The 22,600-nt window shown below is 40.5% G+C and overlaps 2 protein-coding genes across 2 annotated transcripts; one reads left to right on the plus strand and one right to left on the minus strand.

Annotated features, from left to right (window-relative positions):
- Positions 1-2,587: 2,587 nt before the first annotated feature.
- On the minus strand, positions 2,588-10,658 carry gucy2d (guanylate cyclase 2D, retinal). Its single transcript, XM_084565372.1, has 18 exons — positions 9,626-10,658; positions 9,211-9,512; positions 8,719-9,091; positions 8,523-8,607; positions 8,310-8,427; positions 8,068-8,187; positions 7,875-7,955; positions 7,518-7,694; positions 7,277-7,433; positions 7,034-7,183; positions 6,675-6,823; positions 6,433-6,596; positions 5,366-5,558; positions 4,775-4,949; positions 4,165-4,263; positions 3,046-3,140; positions 2,861-2,943; positions 2,588-2,692 (listed from the first exon to the last, which is right to left on the minus strand). The coding sequence occupies exons 1-18, from the start codon at positions 10,488-10,490 to the stop codon at positions 2,608-2,610; spliced, it is 3,471 nt and encodes a 1,156-aa protein (XP_084421498.1). The 5' UTR covers positions 10,491-10,658; the 3' UTR covers positions 2,588-2,607.
- Positions 10,659-15,000: 4,342 nt separating this feature from the next.
- On the plus strand, positions 15,001-21,602 carry hsd20b2 (hydroxysteroid (20-beta) dehydrogenase 2). Its single transcript, XM_084565538.1, has 11 exons — positions 15,001-17,119; positions 18,432-18,478; positions 18,598-18,673; positions 18,774-18,884; positions 19,433-19,500; positions 19,602-19,646; positions 19,781-19,815; positions 19,911-19,992; positions 20,102-20,167; positions 20,925-21,074; positions 21,158-21,602. The coding sequence occupies exons 1-11, from the start codon at positions 16,969-16,971 to the stop codon at positions 21,290-21,292; spliced, it is 966 nt and encodes a 321-aa protein (XP_084421664.1). The 5' UTR covers positions 15,001-16,968; the 3' UTR covers positions 21,293-21,602.
- Positions 21,603-22,600: the final 998 nt, after the last annotated feature.

Below are 22,600 nucleotides of genomic sequence, written 5' to 3' on the forward strand. Positions count from 1 at the left end.
GTGGGGTATTGCACAGAAGTTGCGTTATGTAAAGCCACCCTGAAATTTTCATTGGATTGTTCCACTTCTGACTAAAGCGGAGTCACACCAGCCCAAGCAAGTTATGCCAGCCCAAAGCTTGTTAGCGTCGCTGGCTCCGAGACTTGTGCTGAAGAGGTGAGGTGTAACAGCCACTGAGGTACTGCTTCTTCTTCACAGATTAAGAGTTGTTTTAATGTAGCTGATACTCCACGTACATTTTTTCCAGTATCAAGTATCAATACAATTTATAGATGTGTCTATATATGTATATAGAGCACACTACCCTTCAAATACAGAGCTGTCTATTTTGATTTATTTGTCCACTTTAAGACTCAACACACTCAGGGCTGTAAAACAAAAGAAGACACACGGCTTCACTAAAACCATAATTTATTTACAGAAACACATTGAGACCACTTTCAAAAATGAACAATTTGGTCAGCTTTGAGGATATTTATCTATTTGGCAAATAGATTAAAAATCTAGAAAAGCAGGTCTTATCTATACAACTGAATTACTCCTTTTGTTCTTTAGATATCGATCAAAGACCTTGATTCAGAGCGCTGCATTTCTTCTTATTTCAGGGGATTAATTACACTTGAATAAACAGGACTGCTGCTAAAAACTACACCTCGAGCAACCTGAAAATCAAGTCGTCAGATGTCTTCATTTTTATTGCTTTATACATTGAGCTACCGTGAGTTTACGTTCCAAAGCGGTCAGCAGCAAGCTGCAAAGGAAATGCGCCTGGAACAGTTTTCAGAGGAGAATCGCGTCCTGGCATTGTCTTCTTATTGTATCTTCGGTATCGGTGCTGTGGCAGACAATTAGCCAGCTAAGTGAGGGAACAATGTGGCTGCTTGCTTTTTGAATGTACTGTGATTAAATCCTCGTGTTTTGTTGATATCTCATTTTGTGTCAGGGGGGTTTAGCAACCAAGCAGGAAAAAAAACAACTCCCTAACCCTGCAAGGTACAAACTAATTAATATGTACAAATTTACACTATATACACATCACCAAGCCAAATAGGAGTGACTTAGAAGACCTCCCCTTTTTGATTTGTATGCTTTCCCCTTATGATCCGTAGAATTAGGAAGGGAGGTGAACACTTATTCTCAGTGGGCCCTCAGATTAAGCCGCCGTTTGGAGCCCAAACAGAAGTTAATGGCTGGCAGACGATGGAGATACACATGAAAAGGTTCATTCTGCTGAAGCACATTATTGGAGACGATCATCTCAGTCAGTTAGCTCCAACATTTTGTGCATCAGTGCAGAACAGGCCTACTGTATTAAGGAGGGGCTTTCCTGTTACGATCATGTTGAACACAGCATATTCAGACGTGCATGCAGCATGCTTCGCAAACAAGCCACGTGCACATGCATGCGGTATGCAGTATCACCATTAGAGAGAGACGCATGGATATGACAATTAACAATATGATGTCAGAGAATTTTCTGAGAATCTTTGGCCCAGAGTGAGTTTTCAGTCTGTATTTTCATCATTAAAACAGGATTAACAACTATATTTTAGAGCAGATTCTTGTGTGTAGATAACTGAAAGAGTAAGTTAGAAAACAGCAGTAAAATCAACTGACTTATCATGGAATAACATGTTAAAAGACCCAGTAGTCAGACACACCACCACTATTAACTAATGAATGAAATATTAAATAAACAGACCTCATGCTTTGTTCAACATATTGATAGTTTTTGGATAATATGGATAACATGGATTCTGCCACAAAAGCTATCCCTGACTTGAGCTCTAAAGCCTGACTGACCTGTCTGGGGCTTTCCAGTTGAAAATTGACTATACATGTATATATCTGTTAATTACGTGTTGTTGTTAATGCTTCTAAAGTGAATCTGGCAGAGATACACTTTAGAAATTTATGAACAGCAGTACTAGCTCCCACCATTGGGGTGCCAGCGTCTTTAGAAAGCACAAAGTACAGAACAAATACGTGGAGTACATGCAGCACCCTTTCATTACATGTGACACTGTGATATTTTTTATAGACACGTCCATCATAATCCCCTCATTCATTCATTCATCTTCTGTAACCGCTTGTCCTGTGAAGGGTTGTAGGGGGGTGGGCTGGAGCCGGAGCCTATCCCAGCTGGCATTGGGCGAGAGGCGGGGTACACAGGTTGCCAGTCCATCGCAGCATAATCCCCTCTCAAATGATTGTTGTTCTCTAAACCAATACATTTTTGAGCTGTAATTCAACCTTAGTATGCATGTTACGCTGTATTCATCCAGTTTTGGTATAAAAACAACTGATGCACGGACACAATAGGGACAGTTGCCTGGCTAATTTTTTTTATCTTGGAGCCCTGGGTTTGTTGTGGCACCGATGTGCTAAACCTACGAAGTAAATGATAATATGACAAATATTTGAGTCTAGAAATGATTTCTGTCAATCCAAAAAAGTGTGAATTCCCAAGTTACAGTTTCTACATTCCATCCTGTGTGTAGCACAAATGACATTGTATTGCATATTCCTCTTTTCATTCACACGTGTCTATATTTGTCTGTTATAATATCGCTTTACAAATCTTGGATGTCAGTGACAAACCACAGGCTAGTTCATCTTTTTCTGTCGATCCAGGAACTTTTGCCGTCTGTCTGGAGGTACCTCCTCTAAACTGATTCCATGATTGCTTCCCCTGTAACAGAAAATTCAGCCTTGTATGCACCATAACGAGGAAAGGGTAGAACTCATCATGCTTTCCTACAAAGAGGTCATTTACATCAAGTTGTTCTGCAGAAATCTAAAATTATGCTGCTTATAAACAGTTTTTGTAAGTGGAGGAGTGACAGAAACATTCTCTTACCCTTGAATGTCTGGAGGAATAGGCAGAGGCTTGTTGAAATCCTCCCTCCCCACCAACCAATAAGTGTTCTCAACACCTTTTCCCTGGGAAAAATAATTTTGCATTCATTGGCTCTTGTCAAAAGATCTGAGAGATCGCATGTCTTCTGTGTATATTATGAAAGAGTGTCAGTTTTTTTTATTTACCTTTAACTCTGTCATGCCTCGGACATCGATTTTGTATCCCAGCTTTAGGCTATTCAGAATATCAACCGTGCTTTGGTTGACATGGATTCTGTAAGCTGTGCAAATACAGGAAAATTAAAGTGAGACACTACACACAAATATAGTTTTCATGCACCCGTGAAGTTTGGGGTTTGGGCAGTAAGTGCAGTAAATACAGTAGGGTTTTTACTACATTTTGCCTGTTGGTAATGTATGCAAATTAGAGCTTGTTTTTTTAGATAATGCACATTTAAAATTAAAATGTCTCAAGACATTTCATTAGACAAAGAAAAATTTCCAATCTATAAATTTGTGCCTGCCCATAAACTGACAGTATCTGTTTGGAAAAATAAAAATCTTTTCTGTAGATATATGCATATTTAACCAGAAAATACCTAATTCCCACATTTGTAATAATAATAGTAGCAATAATAATAATATTAATAGGATTCATGTAATAAAGCTTGGGGAATTTTAACTTGTTTAAACCACTTGGTGGCAGTAGATTACGCATTTATTGTTTCTCCCCTGATGGTAGAAATACAAACCAAACATGCATAAGTGCATAACTAAAGTTAACACAAGTTAAGTTAAGACAAACTGTACTTGGTTGAGTAGTCTTGTAGACAAGCCAACTGTTGCCATTCTTTTAGCTTTGTTTTTAAATATACTATGACCTCAATAACTGAGAATCTTCCTATTTCAAATAGTAAATGATACCCAAACTGCCAGTTTAAACGTGGGTAGTTTTATTTTCTACAGTTCCCCTTCAGGGAAGTCTGTCAAACATGAGAGTTACATTCTGACAGCCTTCAACAAATACTTAATGGTTAATGCTTACGTGTATTCTTAATTTGTACAGCATGCAGAGGGTAACCCAGGCAAACTTGGTCATTGACGACATGTCTTCTGAAACTTCAAAGTGTCCTCTAATTCCGCTGATAGTCTTAAAGGATTAGTGAGGACTGCTCTCTTAAAGCCCTGTTTAGCCCCAGGCAGCGTGCGCACTAACTGTCACACACCTGTCCTCCGTCCCTCTGTGCCAATTTCAAAATCACAATAAAAGGACATATTGTGTTGTTTAAATAATGACACACTCACGCAACCCCGTGGACTCCATTCGAGATGCTGTGTTGACAGTGTCTCCAAACAGGCAGTACCGAGGCATCGTAAGGCCGACTACTCCTGCTACCACTGGGCCTGCAAACATAGCATGCACACACAGAAACAAACCACAGAGGGGTTACAGGTGCTTTGAATAAGAACCCACTTCTTTCCGAGTATTATCTTAGATCATTAACCATTTACATTGTGGAGTTTTATTGCAGGTTTTGTTCCTATCCTTTCTAGAAAATTCAGTCTCTTGGAATTTGAATAAAAGCTCACAATTATTTTGCCCAAACAGTACATTCAAGCTGTGCATCACCACTTGTGGGTACATAAAGAAATTCTTAGAAGACAGTGAGACAGCCAGGGTATGCAGTGTGTTAATTGGATGACAGCACTAAGTGGATAGTGTTTCCCATGTTCCAGGAATAAGTTCTAGACGCGGATAAAGGAAGTAAAAATACCTCCCTGCCTTAGCAGCTTGTGTTCAATTACTTGCCATTACTCATGTGCTTGACATAATGTCTTCTAAACTGAATTTAAGGAATTGTTATATCATGATTAGGGTTTATCACGACACATAGAGGAGAAACATGTTACTCACCAGAATGCAGGCCGATACGGATCCTGACTTTTAAATCAGGCATGTGCCTCATTTTGAAGGTCCCAATGCAGTGAAGGATGTCAAGGGACATGTTGGACATTTCAGCTGCGTGGCGATTGCCGTTCCTGTTGGGGACTCCTGAGGCTACCATGTAGGCGTCTCCAATAGTTTCCACCTGTACGACACAGAAATGAAGAGTTGAGCTCATGTACACTGCATGTACAATTTGATGGCATTATCTCAGCAGTTCAGCATGCTACACACCTCAAAGGAAGGGATGATACATGAATTCTCTGATAAAAACAGTACATAACACACAGTGAAACCAGACCAATCAATCAATTTAGACCAGTTTGAGGAATTAAATGTTCTGTTTGTTTCTATAATTCTCTTAACCTAATTTCACAACATGTAAAAATAATTGTTAAAAAAAGAACAAAATCCACTTGTTATTGTCAGGATGAAAGCTCAGTCAAGCTTTATGTAAAGCCGCCATGAATATCAAAAACAATCCAAAAATGTAGAAAATGAATTCCAGTAAAACTATTCATTTTATGTTTGCAGATGGACACTGGATCCCTCAACACTCACCTTGTAGACATCATGCAGACCAATGATAGCGTCAAAGCACGTGTACAGGTCATTGAGTAAGTCGACCACCTCGATAGGCTCGCTGAGAGCCGAAATGGTGGTGAAGCCCACAATGTCGCTGAAGTACAGCGTGACCTCGCTGAAATGCTCCGGTTTGACAGGCTTGCCCGTCTTCAGTGCCTGGGCCACGGACCTAAAGGAGGAACATGATGAGTGGAGGATGCTCTGAGGTGCTGACACAGAAACAGCTTTTCTCACAGGAGCTTGAGAAGCTACACATTCAGTTTTCAGGAAAGAACCAGGCAGATGAGTCAATTTCAGTGACATGAAGAACACATCTAAGTTTATTGAGGCATATTTGTTCTAATCTAAAATCTAATGCTAATCTGATGATATCATCCATATTGGAAACATTTCTGATGACTATTTGGACTGTGGCTAACCCGTTAAACATACTGACACATGTCATTTAGCACTGTAAATTTGTTTATGACATACATTAAGTAATTACTGATTCCTTTTAAAAGGAAGCCTTGACAAATTACAATGATATAAAAAGGACACTGTTAGCAAAGTTTATATGGTGCTTCATTTGGGTGTTGCATTTATGGTTAAATATTTCTGTCTGGCTAGATATGCATGGAAAATGCACAGAATATCTGGTATAAACATTGTTTTTTTTTTACTCCAGAGATTCTCACAGTTATTTCACAAGAATGTTCTAGAAAAGTTTTAGACATGACTCTTTTTTTCAAGGATAGATTTTTATAACAATCTCTTAACACTTTCTCTGTGGTTTTTGTGGAGCTGCACCTTGACCTCCACAGACAAGTATTGTTTAATCCCTGTAGAAACCCTCAAATCACTGCAGTATGACAGAGAGCAGCAATCAGATAATCTGAGCACTGAACCATTAACAGTTTCGGGACGCACACTCTGAACTTTGACCTCCATGAGGACTTAAAAAGAGCCTGGTTGTACTATTACATAGTTGTGTTGATGATCTATAGCTGTGGCTTGGACCATAACACCACCCTGACTGTCCAATATCAATGAAATTGACTCACTTGGGCAACATCTGAGCCACCAGCTTGTCAGTCTTCTGCCTCTCCACCTCCAACTCCTCTGTCCTCTCTCTGATCAGATCCTCCAAGTTGGAGGAGTACTGTTCCAACATCCGCAGCATGGAGTCGATGATGTTGGTCTTCTTTCCCTTGGTGATGCTCTTGAACTGTCACATGAAAAAGAGGGGTCAAGAGTGTCCAGATTGTTACAGAACATGTGAATAAGCGTTGTTGGAGTTTTTTACCTGTTTAAAGATCTCCTCAAAGGTTGGCCTCTTATCTGGTTCTTCACTCCAGGCCTGTTTCATAACCTGTATCACGTCCAGTGGGGCCTCGTCCACTGACACGACAGGCCGACACAAAGGAGGAGGGTCTCTGATCTTGCTGATGATCTCTGTCAACACACCAGCACAGACATGTTAGACACACACGGAAATACAAGAACAAACTGATTTTGTGCAGCCACTGAAAAAGGGGAATGGCATGGCTGATAAAATGGCAGTTGTGGTAAAGCATCTTCAGCTCCAATTTGATTTTCCTCAATGAGTTGCTCTGAGCAGTTTCATGTTACGTGGTCTGTGGTCATTAGTAGCATGTCACTAACCCTTTGCAGGCATGTCCATCATGCAGTAAGGTGGTGAGCGAGAGATGACCTCTTGCACGATGACTGCAAAACTGTAGACATCCCCAGAGAAAGTGCCCTTCCTCCTCAGACTGGAACTCCGCAGCAGCTCAGGAGCCGTCCAGAACAAATCTTTTTGTTGAAACAGTTGCAGGGCCGTTAATAAAAATAATCTTCATGAACAAACTCAAAAAATGATCAGTCTGAGGATGCACATGTACTCACCCTCTGGCTTTTCCTCGCCCATGTCAACGTTCTGAGCAATCAAAATGTCATTGAAAGCATAATCTGTCAACTTCAGCACAAAGCGCCCATCTACCACACAGTTCCGGGACTTGAGTCGCCCGTGGGTGAGGTCACGATTGTGCAGGTACTTCATTCCCTGATGACAGTTTGTAAAGAATATGTCAGCAATGAAAAATATACTAAGCAATGAAATTTCAGCAGGTCATATAGCCTCTCATACCCGGATCAAATCCATTAACAAGGACGACTTGAACATCCAGTCAAGACGCACTTCTTCGTTGCCGAGCAAATCCTCCAAACTGCCCCTGGAACAGTGTTCGGTCACCACACCAAAGATCCCAGAGTCTAGGAACAGCCCCAGGAACAGGTTGAGGTTTTCATGCCTCATGTCTCTGAGCTGTGAAGAAGACAATGAAACCATCAAAGCTTCATTGAGAAAATCACTGTGCTGTGCTTGTCGTGATCAAAAAGCATTCAAAGCTTTTGCTTTATTCTCAGATGATAAATTGTGTTTGACTCTAGTGGATATTTAGTTGTTCAAATGACAGTAAAACAAGTTTATCTTGCATTCATTTACCTTGACAAAGAAATCCTCAGTTCCGCTATTGACATTTGATACTAATCCATTTGGACACTTCTTCAGCCAAACCCAGTCACCCTGGGGTGTAAACAAAACAATACGGTCTTTGTATGTCTTTGTGCCAATACCATCCAAAATACACGAGGTTGAACAGGAGTTTATTGATTGTGTCGTTTCAGTCTTCCCTCACCTCAAACACAGCAACATTCGAGCTGTCTGGTGTGGAAGCTAAGTAGCTGCGACCCGACACCGAGTGGTGAGGCGTCTTCATATCCAGCTGGCTTTTTGTGACACTGTCATCATTTAGCTTCTGCTTGCACACACACAGTTCAAAGAGGACTGGTCAGATCAGAGCAGATAACAACTTCCACACATTACATACTTGCAAACCACAGCAAAATACTCTCAGTATGTATTCCGGACAGAACTGACCCGTTTGCTGACTTGAGTATTGATGAAGACCAGATCGTCGAGGGTCAGAACTACCTTTGATGATCCACCATTACCACCACCACCACCTCCAAAGCTGAAGCCAACTCTCCCACTTTTCCTGCACAGGCAAAGGAACAATCATATTATACTGAAGAAAACACACACAACTGAAGTGGATGAGACTTTATTCTTTTCATAAACTGCTGTCCATACTTGAATTGAATGAAGATGCCCAGTCCACTTCCACACATTGTAGTGAACACAAGGAGAAGAAAGAATAAAGTGACTGAATCTATTCCTTTGGGAAGAGAAAACAAAAACACAAGGTTTGAACAGTTTGAAAGCACTGCATTCAGAAATCCTATGAGCTTAGTTGTTTTTCATATGGAGATTCTACCAGTGCACTCACCTCCAGTACAGGCAAAATACGGGCTAAACCAGCAACTTGAGTCTTTGTAGGGAGTGCTGCCTGCAAAATGGATCGAACGGCCAAGATATTTCAGGCCTCCAGTCTTGCCATCTGTATGTGCAGCCTGAAGAGAATGAGTTGAGTAGAGCGAGTTGCCCATGCCGCTATAGTCCAGGACTACGTAGCTAGCCTGCATGCCTTCATCATTCTTGCCAGCCCCCAAGTGCTGATTGAAGCCTTCAAATTCAAAGCCACCCTCACTTTCGCCCAGGATCTCTCCGGTTACCCAGCGGCCTCCACTGACGCGGGCCTGCTCAACAGCCATTGCTGTATAGTATAACATGTTATAGATGGTGCCAAAGAATGGAGAAACCTAACAGAGGAGACAAGAATGTGACACTTTTGTTTAAAAATCTTAGTTTTTTGTCTACTTCAAAGTTTTTCATCTTTGTTTTTAAATCTCTGAATGACATATTTATTAGGGGACCTCACCTGCTCTGGTGGAGTGCTGCTACGTATTTCATAGCTGTCCTGAGCATCTTTAAAGGCCTCATAGAAATTTCGTTCTCCAGAATCCATAGTTATGGTCAGAACCCCATCATAGGCTTTCCGCAGTTTGGTGTCATTACCGAGCAAATAGTAGGATGCATCTTTGTAGGGTAGTGAGTACAGAAGAGTGTCATAGGGAATGAACACGTAGCCACGGTCAATCATACGCATGGTCAAGGCTGTAGTCAGAAGTTGGTACTGGGCTTGGCCACCAATCAGGACAGAGGGCATGCACATGATGACCACTGCGGAAAAAGAAAAAGGAAAAAGTTCATTTACATTTGGAATAAAGCATGTGAATGTTTCTTTAATGTGTTCAAAATTAAAAGTCTTTTGGTCTTATTCAAGTGCAGCTCACCTCTGACCCGATCTGTTTCCCGTATTCTCATCAGGGCCTTGCGAGGTCCATCCTTGATGCTCTCCATGGTCACTACAGGGGTGACAGGCAGGCCAAGGGCTCTCAGTGAAGAGGCCAGCTCCTTCCCTGTTGCTTCCCAAATGTCTGTGTCCTCAGAGATTATGGCCACATGGGCCCAACGAAAGTACCGCAACACAGTAAAAAGTACATGGGAGGACAGTGGCAGCGGCCTAAGGAAGGTAGGATACATCCTTCCTTTTTTCATGTTGGGCTTGAGGCAACTCCAGGAGAGCATTCCAACATCCCACTCTTTTGTGTACAAAGCAGCTGCGGAGCAGTAGCCTGGGTTGGCTGGGCCCAGGAAAGCAGAACCATAACCCTCCAGCTCACCAAAGCGAGCAAGGGCACGAGATGACTTGCAGTCTTCATTGATTAGCGTGTAGTCATACCAGTAGCCTTTGTTTAGGTAGGGGTCCTTGTTTATGCGGGAGGTGGCGAGGCGGGCTGCCAAGTCAGGGAGGGCTTTGGAGTATAAGAGGTCACACGTCCAGGGACCAACCAGAGCCACCTTGAAAGTGGTTGCCCAGGTTTGACAGGGTAGAAATGAGAATAGAAGTAAGGACAAAAGAAACCAGTTCCCCCACATGCTCCTGGTGCACTTCATGGGGGATAGCGGCAACTGTGGTTTAGATGATTTCGACGACAATGGTGATATTGATAATGAGTCAAACTGACTGCATCCATTAAAACTGTTTGTAACTACTGTCCGTAAATGTCTTTTTCTCTTGACTTTTATAGAGTTGTGTTGCCATCGTGGGTGGTAGGAGAGGTTGTGCAGACAGCGAGAGTCACTGTGACTTGTCATTTTCTTAGACAGCTATTTAAATGCTTCAGACACAGAAGTCTAGAGTTTATGGTAAATACTGTGACACTGTCTTTGTTAATGAGACTGTCTACCTCGGCACCTTGCAGGCCTTTAGTCCAAAGCTGGACAGGCGACAAGACGAGCCCAAGCCATCACTGCCCCTGAGAAACAAGAAAAAAAAGGTAGAAAGAATTAGAACATTTGTAGCATGACATTTAATGTGGTGGGTGTTTGTCCATAAGTGACACAGCCAAGAAAGGACTTATTCAATCACCTGGGTACAGACATGATCACTGACCCTAACTCACACCGTTCTGAGCTGTTATGTTTGACAGAATGTGATCTTGAATCTTATCAGCATCCATCTGTCTCGCTGAGGACACAGTGCCCAGAGTCCCTGTGCTGTTCCTTTGAGAATTAATGTTATGTGGGTAACAAGCTGATTAGCTCTCAAGGAGTCATGGCGTTTAATTCCAATGCCAAGTAACGTGGAGCTATATCTGGCCTTGATGTCTTTATTTGGTCTTGGGTTCTCTTTTCAATCGTTCTCTTTCAATCTCTGCCGTCAGTTTATGGATTATTTCACTTCTTTAACTCCAATCGCCCTCCTACATTGGAATTTGTATCAGCAGCGAAACGTATCTCAAGATTAAGATTTTTTTTGTCTGATGTTGATTTCTGTGATCTAAACCTTGCAATTCACAGTAGTGTTTGTAACGAGCACACAAACACAGTTCCCTTTATGCAGATATACTCTTTTTAAAATGGGTGCCCAGTTGGTATTAACACTGACAACCCAGCACAAGGCCTTAGAACATGCCAGTGGTTAGAAAAGTTTTAACTGCGGCTAATACTATTAATCGTGTCATAATAAGAATAAGAATAAGAAAACCTTTAATAGTCCCACAATGGGGAAATTGCAGTTTGCAACAGCATACAGAAATGACAGAGATAGAACAGATAATAGACATATTGCACATATTAGGAGTGCTCGCCATGGAGCCGAACAGCAGCAGGAAGGAAAGATATATAGAATAGTATATAGAAGTTGAGCTTCCAGTACTAAATTGGTTTATAAAGACAGATTCACTGAAGAGGCCAGTTACTGCTTTGACTAAAATAGACACAGCATGGGTGTGCTTCATTTCTGTTGAATCAAATTTGAGTTTGAGTTATGCATTTTAGAAGTAACATCAATGTTCAGTCATTTCCCTTAAAATCTCACTCTGACTCTGAGATAAGGGTAGGAAGATACCATATTTCAAAATTCTGTCTCCTATCCATAGAGCTCAGTACGGATGTTACTGACTGAATAGTCGAAGGCATACGAGGTCAATAAAGGGAATATCAAACCTTTAGTCTGTTATAAAAGTTGAAAATGATGACCTTAAATACAACAAAATTAACACTTTGGTTCTGTTCTAAAATGTTGCTTTTCGAGGAATGATTTTTGAAAGGTTGTTACATGTATGAAATTAAATTAGGCCGGTTACACCTATGTGACTGTAGAGTCTCAAAATTATCTTTTAACAACAACAAAAAAAGGCCAACTGAAACGTAACAAGTAAGCCAGCAAGTCCTCTCAAGTGGCTAATACTGACGTTGGCTTATCAGTCGCTAAAAGGTTAAGAGAAGCACTGACTAGAATGTACTAGCCTCGTTAGAGCAAGCTACTTAAAATAATAATAAAAAAAAAAAAATGGGTCAAATTATGTTAATTGCCAAAACTATACTTTATTTTGGTCCATACTAAATCTATGAGGGATTAGACAACGCTTGATGTTCCAAACCCTCACCTTTAGAGGAGAAGCTGTCCTACAAACAGATCTGAACAATGCTACTTTTACGAATATTCATGTCAAGAAAACAACATCAGTATTACCCACAGAAGAGAAGACCGTTCTGACCTGGAGCAGTTTTTCTACATATCCCAGCTGGTATTGGAGTCTGTTGCTGAATGGCACCCTGCAACCTCCTGGTGGATTAAGAATGCTGAAGTACACAGCAGGAGTGGCTATCTTTGGTCTTTTATTGTGAAAATATACCATGGGTAATCCAAGGGTCCAAAAATCCAAATGAAAAATTGTATTATCTCCTCTTGCATTCAAGCTCATGAAAGACAATCCTGAAAATAAAAAATCTCCACATTTCTGGACGGTCAGTCTTGATTTTGTTGTCCCTATCTTGGACTGGGACCCACCCCAAAACACAGAGCAACGGGACAATGCGTGAGAAGAAGCCTGATCCAGAGTCTGGATTGGTAAAAAATAGATTGGCAGAGAACTGGGTAGAGCTAACAAGGTTGGAGTAGGGAGGACTGGCAAGCTTTGACTTCTCAACCTTCTTTAGCTTTTACTTTAGCTTTTAATCCATACCAGTGTGGGAAGATTGTGGGTGGGGGGAGGGTTGAGGAGAAGAGAAAGAAGGTGAAAGTAGGAGCTCATGAACACTGTATCCTCTGAAGAGTATGCTCAGACGTATACGCAGGTTCTGATGTAGCCTCGGAGTTATATGCAGGAAGAATTTCAACTGAACCTTGAAGTTTGTATGGGCTGATGAATTCAAAGGTCATTTTAATAGTCAGCGCTCAGAAGAACAGGAGTGATTCACTGTCCCACCTCCTGCCTCTCTGTTTGAAATCAAGATGACAAGTCACAGAACTGTAAACATGAAACTTCCTCAGATTTACATACCGGTCTTATAAATAAGATAGTATAAACTATATGATTATGTGAGGAACTCATTATTGATTTTGAAGGGTTGAAGTGTATGAGGCGTTTTGTGAAACATTAGGGACATTTCACAAATTTTGAACTTTGCATTAAATCGTACAATTTCTCTTCCAGCCCACAATCTTCGCTGCCTCGTGCTGTTTTAAATAACAGAAGTGCACGGAAGCACCTGGAGCCTATGGTGCAACAGTGGAGCCTGCTGTATCCTTATCCAACCTTGCTGCTGCAAATCCTTCTGAGACCTTTACTCATGTTCTTTTCCTTAGTCCTCTGGCAAATGTAGCACATATGCCAGTAAAATGGGTCTTTTGAGTTATCATTTATCCATGTACAGTTTGGTGTACAGCAGCAGTTATTCCTTCAATAACCTGTTAAAAACAGAAGATAATTATGGTAAATATTTGTTAATCCTTTGACTATCTGTCCTTAACAGGTTCAGTTTCCTCACATCATTTGTCCATACATAATCTGGACATGTTAGCAATAATGTATATGCATGTGGGAGCAATTATAAGAAAGACAAACTGTATGAGCTGCAGCAGGGGGGTAAAAATATCTTCTATATTATCTGTGGTAAGCCATCGAGGGTCTGCTGTTGCTCCTTTGACCTGGCAGCCTGCACAGTTCACTGTAGCACTACAGCTGCTAAGCCTTGAGAATAAGGGAAACTCCTCCTTTACGAAACGGCGTTTCAAAAAAAAGATGCTCACAAACTATGCTAACACGCATAGCTCCAGTGACCTCTTATCAGATTAACAAGTATCAAGGTGTTCTCTTACATATGTAAGTGTGAGGCTATGTTTGTTCTTATTTGCCCTGCCTTGCACATTGATAGGAGCCATGCCGAAGTAATCAGATTAGTCAGGTGAGGCTGTGCCTTTGATCTGCTGTTTGCAAGCCTCTTAGTGGCATGGCTAACAGTACTGACAGAGATCACTCCGCAGCAAGGTCAGACACTTGGCCAAGAACAAGATTGGCCTACTGCAGAGGCAGCAATATTGCACAGGACTGACAGGAGTGCACCAGCTCTTCTGACCTGTAATTTGTTTATTATTTTTAGCTCTTCAAGTTATATATTTTTAACTTACATGACTACCAAGGTTATATATCTATTGAATTAGATTGACTGTTCAGATGTATTAAATATAATCCAGGCCATTTAAAGTGCATAAAGGACTACAAAAGTACTTTTGGATTTGTTTGTTCTTTAAAACACAGCTTGTCTTTCTTTATCAGATAGTACAATAGTGGCACATGCTAGGTCACATGACTAGCAAAACTGCAGTGTGATTGAGGAACTGCAATTTATATGTGAAATCTCTCACCACAACTATTTACTTTCTCCAGTGAAACTATTTGTCAAAGTTAAATAATCAGATGCTGAGAAAATCCTGTGGGAGGAGCGGTAGAGAAGCTAAGACGTTTGCCTCCTCCCTTGATTGATCAGGACAACTAATTTGGCAGCCCTCCACAGTGACATAACTTGGTTTTCCAGGACCTGAGCGTCATAAGGAAGCAGGGAAACCTTTCTGAAAAGTATTTTTGAGCGTGACTGTACTTAAAATGGGTGTTGGCTGATTAAAAATAAATCATGCTGTGACTGTCTGGAAACGCCAGCTAACACTAGTGTTAGGGTCAGAGAAATGCAGGCAGGAAGTGACGAAGACGTTTGCACCCACAATGATCTCATAAGTAATGATAAGAAACAATAAAAGATTCACTTATAAAACTAATTCAAAATCTAAAATGTACACTTAAATCAGCAAATATTAATACAGGACACTGAGATATCATGCATATACTGCCTGAGTAAAGAAATAACACTAACTAAAACACTTCTGCTATGTTTGCTGTTGATGATGTTTTGCTTCAACCTAATCACATTTAAATACGGATTAAGGATGAGTATGTATAAGAAATGTCATTCATTGTTCTACTGACATGTTGACAAGTCCAGATCCAGCTGTGGCCTGGCAGCTTACTACAGCCCCCTCTAGTGGTGGTAGATGTTTTCCCAAGTTGACAAAAGACATCTAGCAAAACATCTAAATGTTTATGTCCAATAATCACTAGAAACTAGAATTAAACTAGAATTAAATGTATTGTCACATGTTTAGGGCAGCACGGTGGTGAGGTGGGTAGCACTTTAACAGCGAGAAGGTCCTCGGTTTGAACCTGCTGGTCACCTGGGGACATGTTCTGTGTGGGTTTTCTCCAGGTTCTCTAACTTCCTCCCGCAGTGTAAAGACATTCATGTTAAACTGGCTGTAAGTGGAACAGTCTGTTTCAGCTCTGTCTTGCTCTCTATGAGATCAGTGGTTATAGATGATGGACTGACACTTGTGCACAATCCGTACTCCAAAACAAGGCCTTCAAACAGGAGTATATGACATCCTGTATATAACAGTCAGTATTGTGGCATCTAATAAAGTGATAGAGCACTCACTTTAAAACAAGTTATCTCTTCACCCCAGCTTGACATGGCCCCCTGTGATCATATTTGTCTGTTAGAAAAAGGAGATGCTATGCTACAAAACACTCTGTAAGCACACTACAACTATAAACACACAATTAACATTTATTCATGGGTAATCCTACAACAAAGACCATAAAGGTTTAACTTTAAGACATAGTTTGTCTTACCTCAGCTTTGACAACATTTCCTCTCAACCACAATGCCTGGATAGTTTATCAGAAATGCAGTTTATCTTTTGATAAGCAGCTGTTTCCCATGACTTGGATCACATGACTGTACTGGTATGTATGACATCTATGAAGAACGATATCTCATTTAATCAAGGGCGTTATCAGTTTAGCAACGTACATACGTTAGTTTTACATGAATGGGTAGGACTGTCTCTGCTCACATGAAAAAGTGTTGGACTGTAACTGCAGCAGAGAATTATCATCCATCAGCAATACAGTACTGTACTGTACTGCAGCCAGCTCATGAGTCATTGTTTTGTTTTGGGCTTTTGTGATTAGATGCATGCACCACATGCACAGTGGGGACAGGATATTTTTCTGAATGCTCGCTCCGACAACGTACTAAAGGAGCACGTTACCAATTTTACACACCAAGTCGCTCATCTTGGAGAGCACTATACAACTTGTATAAACAGCTGTTTAATTGTAGATTGTCAACTTGGGCTTAGAGGCTACAAATTAAAACTCTTTACAAAGGGAGCATGAAGTTAGAGGATTTAATGACAGTCACTATCAAGTGGTATAATTTGAATGACATTATATTATGTGTACAGATCTGTCTGCATCTGCTGCTTTAATTGCCACTATTCCTTTTTTTTTTTTTAATCCAGTCTCTTGTGAGTCTCCCAGATTCCATTTAAGGTGAACTTGTTTTAATTAATCTATGCATCCATTATGCAAGCTACTGAGCATGTTTCTTTTCTGTCAGCAGCTTTTGGGATGAAAGCACCACAGCCGCACACGTATTTCGATACTCCCAGGGTGTATTAAAGCATAGGCTTCAAAACTAGGGGCAATCTTCAAACAGGAAACTACCCTGGGCTCACAATTCAGTCTGCAGAGACCTTTTAAAGGATAAGTGGCATCATGGGGGTCCGGGGGTGTTTATCGTCTGCCAGTTCATTCTCATGACAACAACACACAGTGAGGGGTGGAGCAATGTGGGAGGAGCACAGTACATAAAATGATTTCATTTCCTCTACTATAAAATTAGGATAAACCAGCTTCTAGACATTTGTGCTGAGGAACTCTGCTGCACAATGTCATTCACTGATGCACTGACCATTGTTGGAGGATTTATTGTCATTTTCTTCCTGCTGAAATTCACATGGGGATGCTGGTGTGGATTCAGAGAGTACTTTTTATCAGAGCTCTGGCACGTGGATTTAAGGAAATATGGACAATGGGCAGGTAAAAAAAACTACATACAGTACAGTTCATGTTGTTGCACAGGTTATCTTTATAGCAAGACAAAACGCTAACAGAGTTTGTAGCAGTGTTTGCGAATATGTGTTCATTTGTCTAGATCCTCCACAGGTTATATATTTTCAGTTTCCTTTGATATTAACGTCCAACAGTAGCTGCACGCTGCAGCCAGCTTGATGAACATGATATGGTGTTCACATTCCGCCTTGATAGGGCTTTTCCGCCTCATTGTCTGTAAACATCTCAGTCATCCTTTCATCTCCAATCTGCATCTTTTCTCCCAAACCATAAAGCTAAACTTTACACCTTGACAAATGAGCACTTTACTTCTGGACCTGAATCCAGCCTTCTTAGCCAACAGTTGGCTTTAGTTTAATACTGGAGGGTTTTGGCAATACAGTTAGTTTGAAATTAAGATTGTGGTATGTGAATGCAAATGTGCAGTCTATCAGAGGTTTAACTAATGTTTTAAGAAAAAAGATATACTGGTGATAAAGACAGTCAATTTGATACTAGATATAGCTGGACTCATATTTTAATTATGTAGTTTAATTAGCTTATGTCATTCTTATATGTAGATGTTTTAGATGTTTTCCCCATCAGGAGAGCACAGTGTTTTGGACCACAACATCCACATTATGAATTCACATCATGATTTTAATATATTATAAAAAATATACAAATATACACCAATCAGCCATAACATTAAAACCACTGACAGGTGAAGTGAATAACATTGACCATCTTGTAACAATGCTGGCATTCATGTGGCTGTTACTTAGACATGTAGCACCCACCTAGACCAGACCAGGCACCCCCACCACATAGCAATGACACTCCTTGATGGCAGCAGCCATCCCCAGCAGGATGCAGCCTGGCACAGACACACACACAAAAACGCACAAGTTGTGCTTTAGGAACAACTCAAAAAACATGAAGAACAGCACAAGGTGTTGACCTGGCCTCCAAATTCACTAGATCCCAAACTGATCAAGTGTCTGTGGGATGATCCACAGAGGCCCCTCCCCTCCACCCATAGGACCCAAAGGCCCCCACTAACAATATTCTGTTGCCAGACACCACAGGACACCCTCAGAAGGACCGTGTCCATTTTCTGATGAGTCACAGCTGTTTTGGAGGTACAAGGAGACCCATACAATATTAGGAAGGTGGTCATAATGTTATGCCTGATTGGTGTATATCTATACATCTGTATATACAGTATATACACAGTATGCATGTTTAAGTAGTACTAAAATGAGTGTAATATTGATTTCTGTGCGTGATCTTTGTGCAGTGGTCACTGGTGCCACGTCTGGTATCGGTAAAGCTTATGCCATGGAGGTGAGTCTCCAGTTTCCTTCTACAACAAATTCTTGGTCCAAATTCAGTGTCCAAGTTCAGAGTCAGATTGTGAGGTTAAGACAGTAATTACACCTGTCTGTCTGCATTTCACCTTCTAGCTGGCACGAAGAGGCCTGGATATAGTTTTGATTAGCAGGTCTAAGGACAAGCTTCAGATGGTAGCCAGACAGATTGGTGAGTGAAATTAAATATAATGCTGGTGATCTGAATTTGTGTTCACATTTGTACAACTATAGATAAGAAATAATCCCAAAATATTCTTTGTCTACTTTAGAGGACGAGTATGGGCGAAAGACTCGCACCGTCCAAGTGGACTTCACAGACGGCTACACCATCTACCCTGGTATAGCTGAGGATCTGCGAGGCCTCGAAATTGGAATTCTGGGTAATGGGACCGCACTTTTTAGAGCAGAGAAAAAGCAATGGGAAATTATTTAGATGCTTTATGAAATCAGAAAAATATGGGATATAATCAGAGTAGAGAGCCTATTTTTTAAAATAGTTAAAGACCAATCTGTCTACAGTACAACATAAAGCTGCTACCAGGAATTAATCTTAATTTAGCACTGAATGAGCATAGAAAGAGAGTGTACTTATGACCAGGTCTCCAGTCGCCTTCAAGTTTTAGCCAGGCTAGCTTTTCCCATTATTTCAGGTCTTTATGCTTAGCTAAGCTTACTGACCTAACAGTCTTCTTATCTTTCTTGCTCCTGGCAAGAAACTATAAAATGTGTATTTCCCAAAATATTAAACTCTTCTTCAAAATCCACGGCTCCTCCAGGAAATGTGTTTCCCAAAGTAAAGTGTACTGTAAAATGTTGACATTGAATGGCTGCATAGTGGAAGGACAGCAGACCAGATTTGTCAGTTTAAGATCTGAGAGTGAGGGTGCTCTTTAACAGTGCTTCTTCCTTGTGTCTTTGCAACCTACAGTTAACAATGTGGGAATGAACTATACTGATCATTTTTCCTATTTCCTGGAAACACCAGATGCTGAACAAGTAGGTTTGGCGTATTAAATGTTTTTCTGATTACAAACCATTCTGGCAGATTCAGGCTGTTAGAGTTGGTCTGATTTATCATGTGTTTTTTTTCTGACCAGAAAATCACTCAGGTGATCAACTGCAACGTGCTGTCTGTCCCTCAGGTAAGACATCTACTTTAACCATATGACTGTGTTTGTAATGATGCATTCACATCTGCTGCAGTTTTTACAGGCTATTGTTGTACATAAAACACAGATTGTTCATGTTTTTTTATATATATATCATCTTAACTCAGATGACCAGACTGGTTCTTCCACACATGGTTGAAAGGTAATGGAGCATAAATTCAAATGTTTACACTGGTTATGAGAAAATGAGAGTATGGGATGATTTATAGATGTTTGTCCAAATCCTCCTTTCCCCAGAGGGATAGGGTTGATCATCAATATATCATCTGAAGTGGGCGTCCGTCCACAGCCTTTGTTGGCTCTTTATTCTTCCACCAAGGTACTTATTCATTCTGTCATATACATTCGCTCGAACGCGCCCTGAGCAGATCAGTCTCTCACATTCACTTGCTCACTTCCCCATCTTCTTGTTTCCCTCTTTATTTCAGATTTTTGTAACATATTTCTCTCAGTGTCTGCATGCGGAGTACAAGTCAAAGGGAGTTACCGTGCAGGTAAAGTATGCAACAGTTCAGAAGCTGATGTTCATTTATGGCTAAAATTGTGGAAGCCAAGTGATTCTCATGAGTCAAGCCAACTTTACTTTTTTGAAATATTTCGTCTGAGTATGTGTGGAGCTTTTGAACAAAAATATGTTAATTCAGGTCAACATGTTGGCATGAAAATAACTGTAAATGAAAACACTGAAGCTGACTACCTTTAGAAATAAAGATTACAGATTACACAAAATAAAGCAATATATTTGATCTTTATATCATAGATAGACACTGCCATACACTAACCTGATCTTAGTACAGAGTGACGGAGAGGAAGGAGAGGTTAACTGTAATGAAAGTACACCGTGGAGGTGATTGGAAGGATACAGTTTTAAGAGGGTAAAAATAAAGAGAAACATGGCCATTGAAGTCTGACTATTTACATGAGGAAAGTTTACATAGGTGTTAATATCCAGCACAAAAGAGAAGTTTGTACAAAGTGATACCACATATCAATCTGCAAACAAACAAAATGCCTATATTTGAGGTCACTCTGCTTTTTTATTGGCTGAGCAAACAAGCAGCTTATAAAATGAACCTTTGCCCCCTGTTGGACCCTCTGACTCAGGGTAGTGTCCTCATTTCTTTTTCTTCTTAATTTGGACTGTTGCGCTAGCCCCAGAGTTACTCGGCCTCTCTGGTGTTTTTGTTTCATACCTGTTTCATTGTGTAAATGGAAGTTCCTCCTGTCCAACATCAGTTAATGTTTCCCCAGTGCGTGGCCCCCTTCATGGTGTCCACCAACATGACGCACAACCTAAAGGTCAACTGTTTTGTGAAGAGTGCTTCGTCGTTTGCCCGCGAGGCTTTGAACACCGTGGGTCACTCTATCTACACCAGCGGCTGTCTGTCCCACGCGCTCCAGGTCAGAGGCATGACTGTGTATAATCGCACATGAGTTATCATCTGCGAAATATCTAAACATTTCTCTTTCTCAACATCCTGCAGGACGTGGCTCTCGCTGTACTTTTGCCGGACTGGCTTCGGATGTCGACATTCTTGATCAGCAAACTACGAAACCTTCAAAAAATTAGTGGAAGGAGCACAGAAAATGAAACAGAGAGGCTCAGTGAAAAGAAGTAGTAGCCTTTTGCCTACATGTGTACAGATATTGAAATGTACTATTCTAAAAGGGTTTTATCTTCACTTAAGTGTATTATCACAGAATGCTACACCATACAGACATACTGCTGTACACAGCTAAATCAGTATACCCAAATCAACACCACAGTGTTCATTTTACTCTTTTTGAAGTGTTGGTATGTTAACACTCCCAACGTGTTATGGTTGACTCTTTTTATAGCTAAAATTTAACACTTCTCAACACTAACCATACACTTGTAGTGTTAGATATCAACTTCCTCATAGTGTCAGTTTTTAACTATCACAGGTATACACTGTATGGTGAAAATATTGTTTTCAGTCATATATTATATGTAAAATAAACTATGATGAAATAAAGAAGCCATGTTAAGCCTAAAGCATTTATTTTCACTTTAAAATACATTTAAATCATATAACTGTTAGGAACAAGACATTAAAGGCCACTTCACATCAAACTTGTCAGATACTTCGTTCCCAAACATCAGGAAAAATTAGACAGAATGGGTCCTGTAGCTCCTGTGTTGGGTTCAACTGCCTCCAGTCTCCATGCAAGATTGACATATTATCATATTAGAGTTCCTACTTAAAGCAACACATACAAACACAGATAAAAAGGTGGAATTGAAAGAGAAATATAGTCAAATGACTATGGACTTCATGGACTTTTACCCATTTATTAAGAGAAATACCAGGAGCAGGTTTTTGTGAGGAATTTTGGATAAGATAAACAGAGAACAGTGTTAGTTATTCATGTCGTAGAAGAGATATTGGTAATACAAATATAATATTACATTAAGATATGTAGACATGTGTAGATATGTTTGTGGTCTGTACACACAGCTCAAACAGGTGGGAAATATTGCAAATTAATGACAGGGTGTATGAGACACAGCAGTACCACGATACAGCAGCCTGCAGCGGTGTAGTAAAGTTGCAAAGGTTGTAAAGCTAACTTTACTGACGGGTCTAAGTTGGGCAGAGAGTGGTACCACTCGCTGTCTTCATGGTCTCTATCAGTTTTATGAATATTTTACTGGGGAAGATGAAAAGATCCCAAATAAGATCCCAATAAGGTAGCAATGACTTCTTGTCATCTCCTCCCCTCTTTGTTTACCTGTACTGCATTTTATTTTTGTTTTTACTCATTTTTTATTGAGTCTCTCATACATATACTCCCCTTCAGAATGAACACTCACCCACACAAAACAGCACACACACTTAGCACCTTCTATGTTTTGTCCTGTGTTTTGGCTGTTTTTCTTTATCTAGAAAAAAAAAACGTGCAAT

The sequence above is a fragment of the Chelon labrosus genome (assembly GCF_963514085.1).
Source record: "Chelon labrosus genome assembly, chromosome: 17".
In the NCBI taxonomy this organism is placed as follows: Eukaryota; Metazoa; Chordata; class Actinopteri; order Mugiliformes; family Mugilidae; genus Chelon; species Chelon labrosus.

Excerpts from the sequence above, each read along its gene's own strand:
- gucy2d (XM_084565372.1), bottom strand. The coding sequence starts at position 10,490 with ATGACAAGTCACAGTGACTCTCGCTGTCTGCACAACCTCTCCTACCAC. Across the intron at positions 8,608-8,718 it reads GTATTTTGCCTGTACTGGAG|GAATAGATTCAGTCACTTTA; the intron begins GTGAGTGCACTG and ends CTCTTCCCAAAG. Across the intron at positions 6,597-6,674 it reads TTGAGGAGATCTTTAAACAG|TTCAAGAGCATCACCAAGGG; the intron begins GTAAAAAACTCC and ends TTCATGTGACAG.
- hsd20b2 (XM_084565538.1), top strand. The coding sequence starts at position 16,969 with ATGTCATTCACTGATGCACTGACCATTGTTGGAGGATTTATTGTCATT. Across the intron at positions 18,479-18,597 it reads GTAAAGCTTATGCCATGGAG|CTGGCACGAAGAGGCCTGGA; the intron begins GTGAGTCTCCAG and ends TTCACCTTCTAG. Across the intron at positions 19,993-20,101 it reads CTCTTTATTCTTCCACCAAG|ATTTTTGTAACATATTTCTC; the intron begins GTACTTATTCAT and ends TCTTTATTTCAG.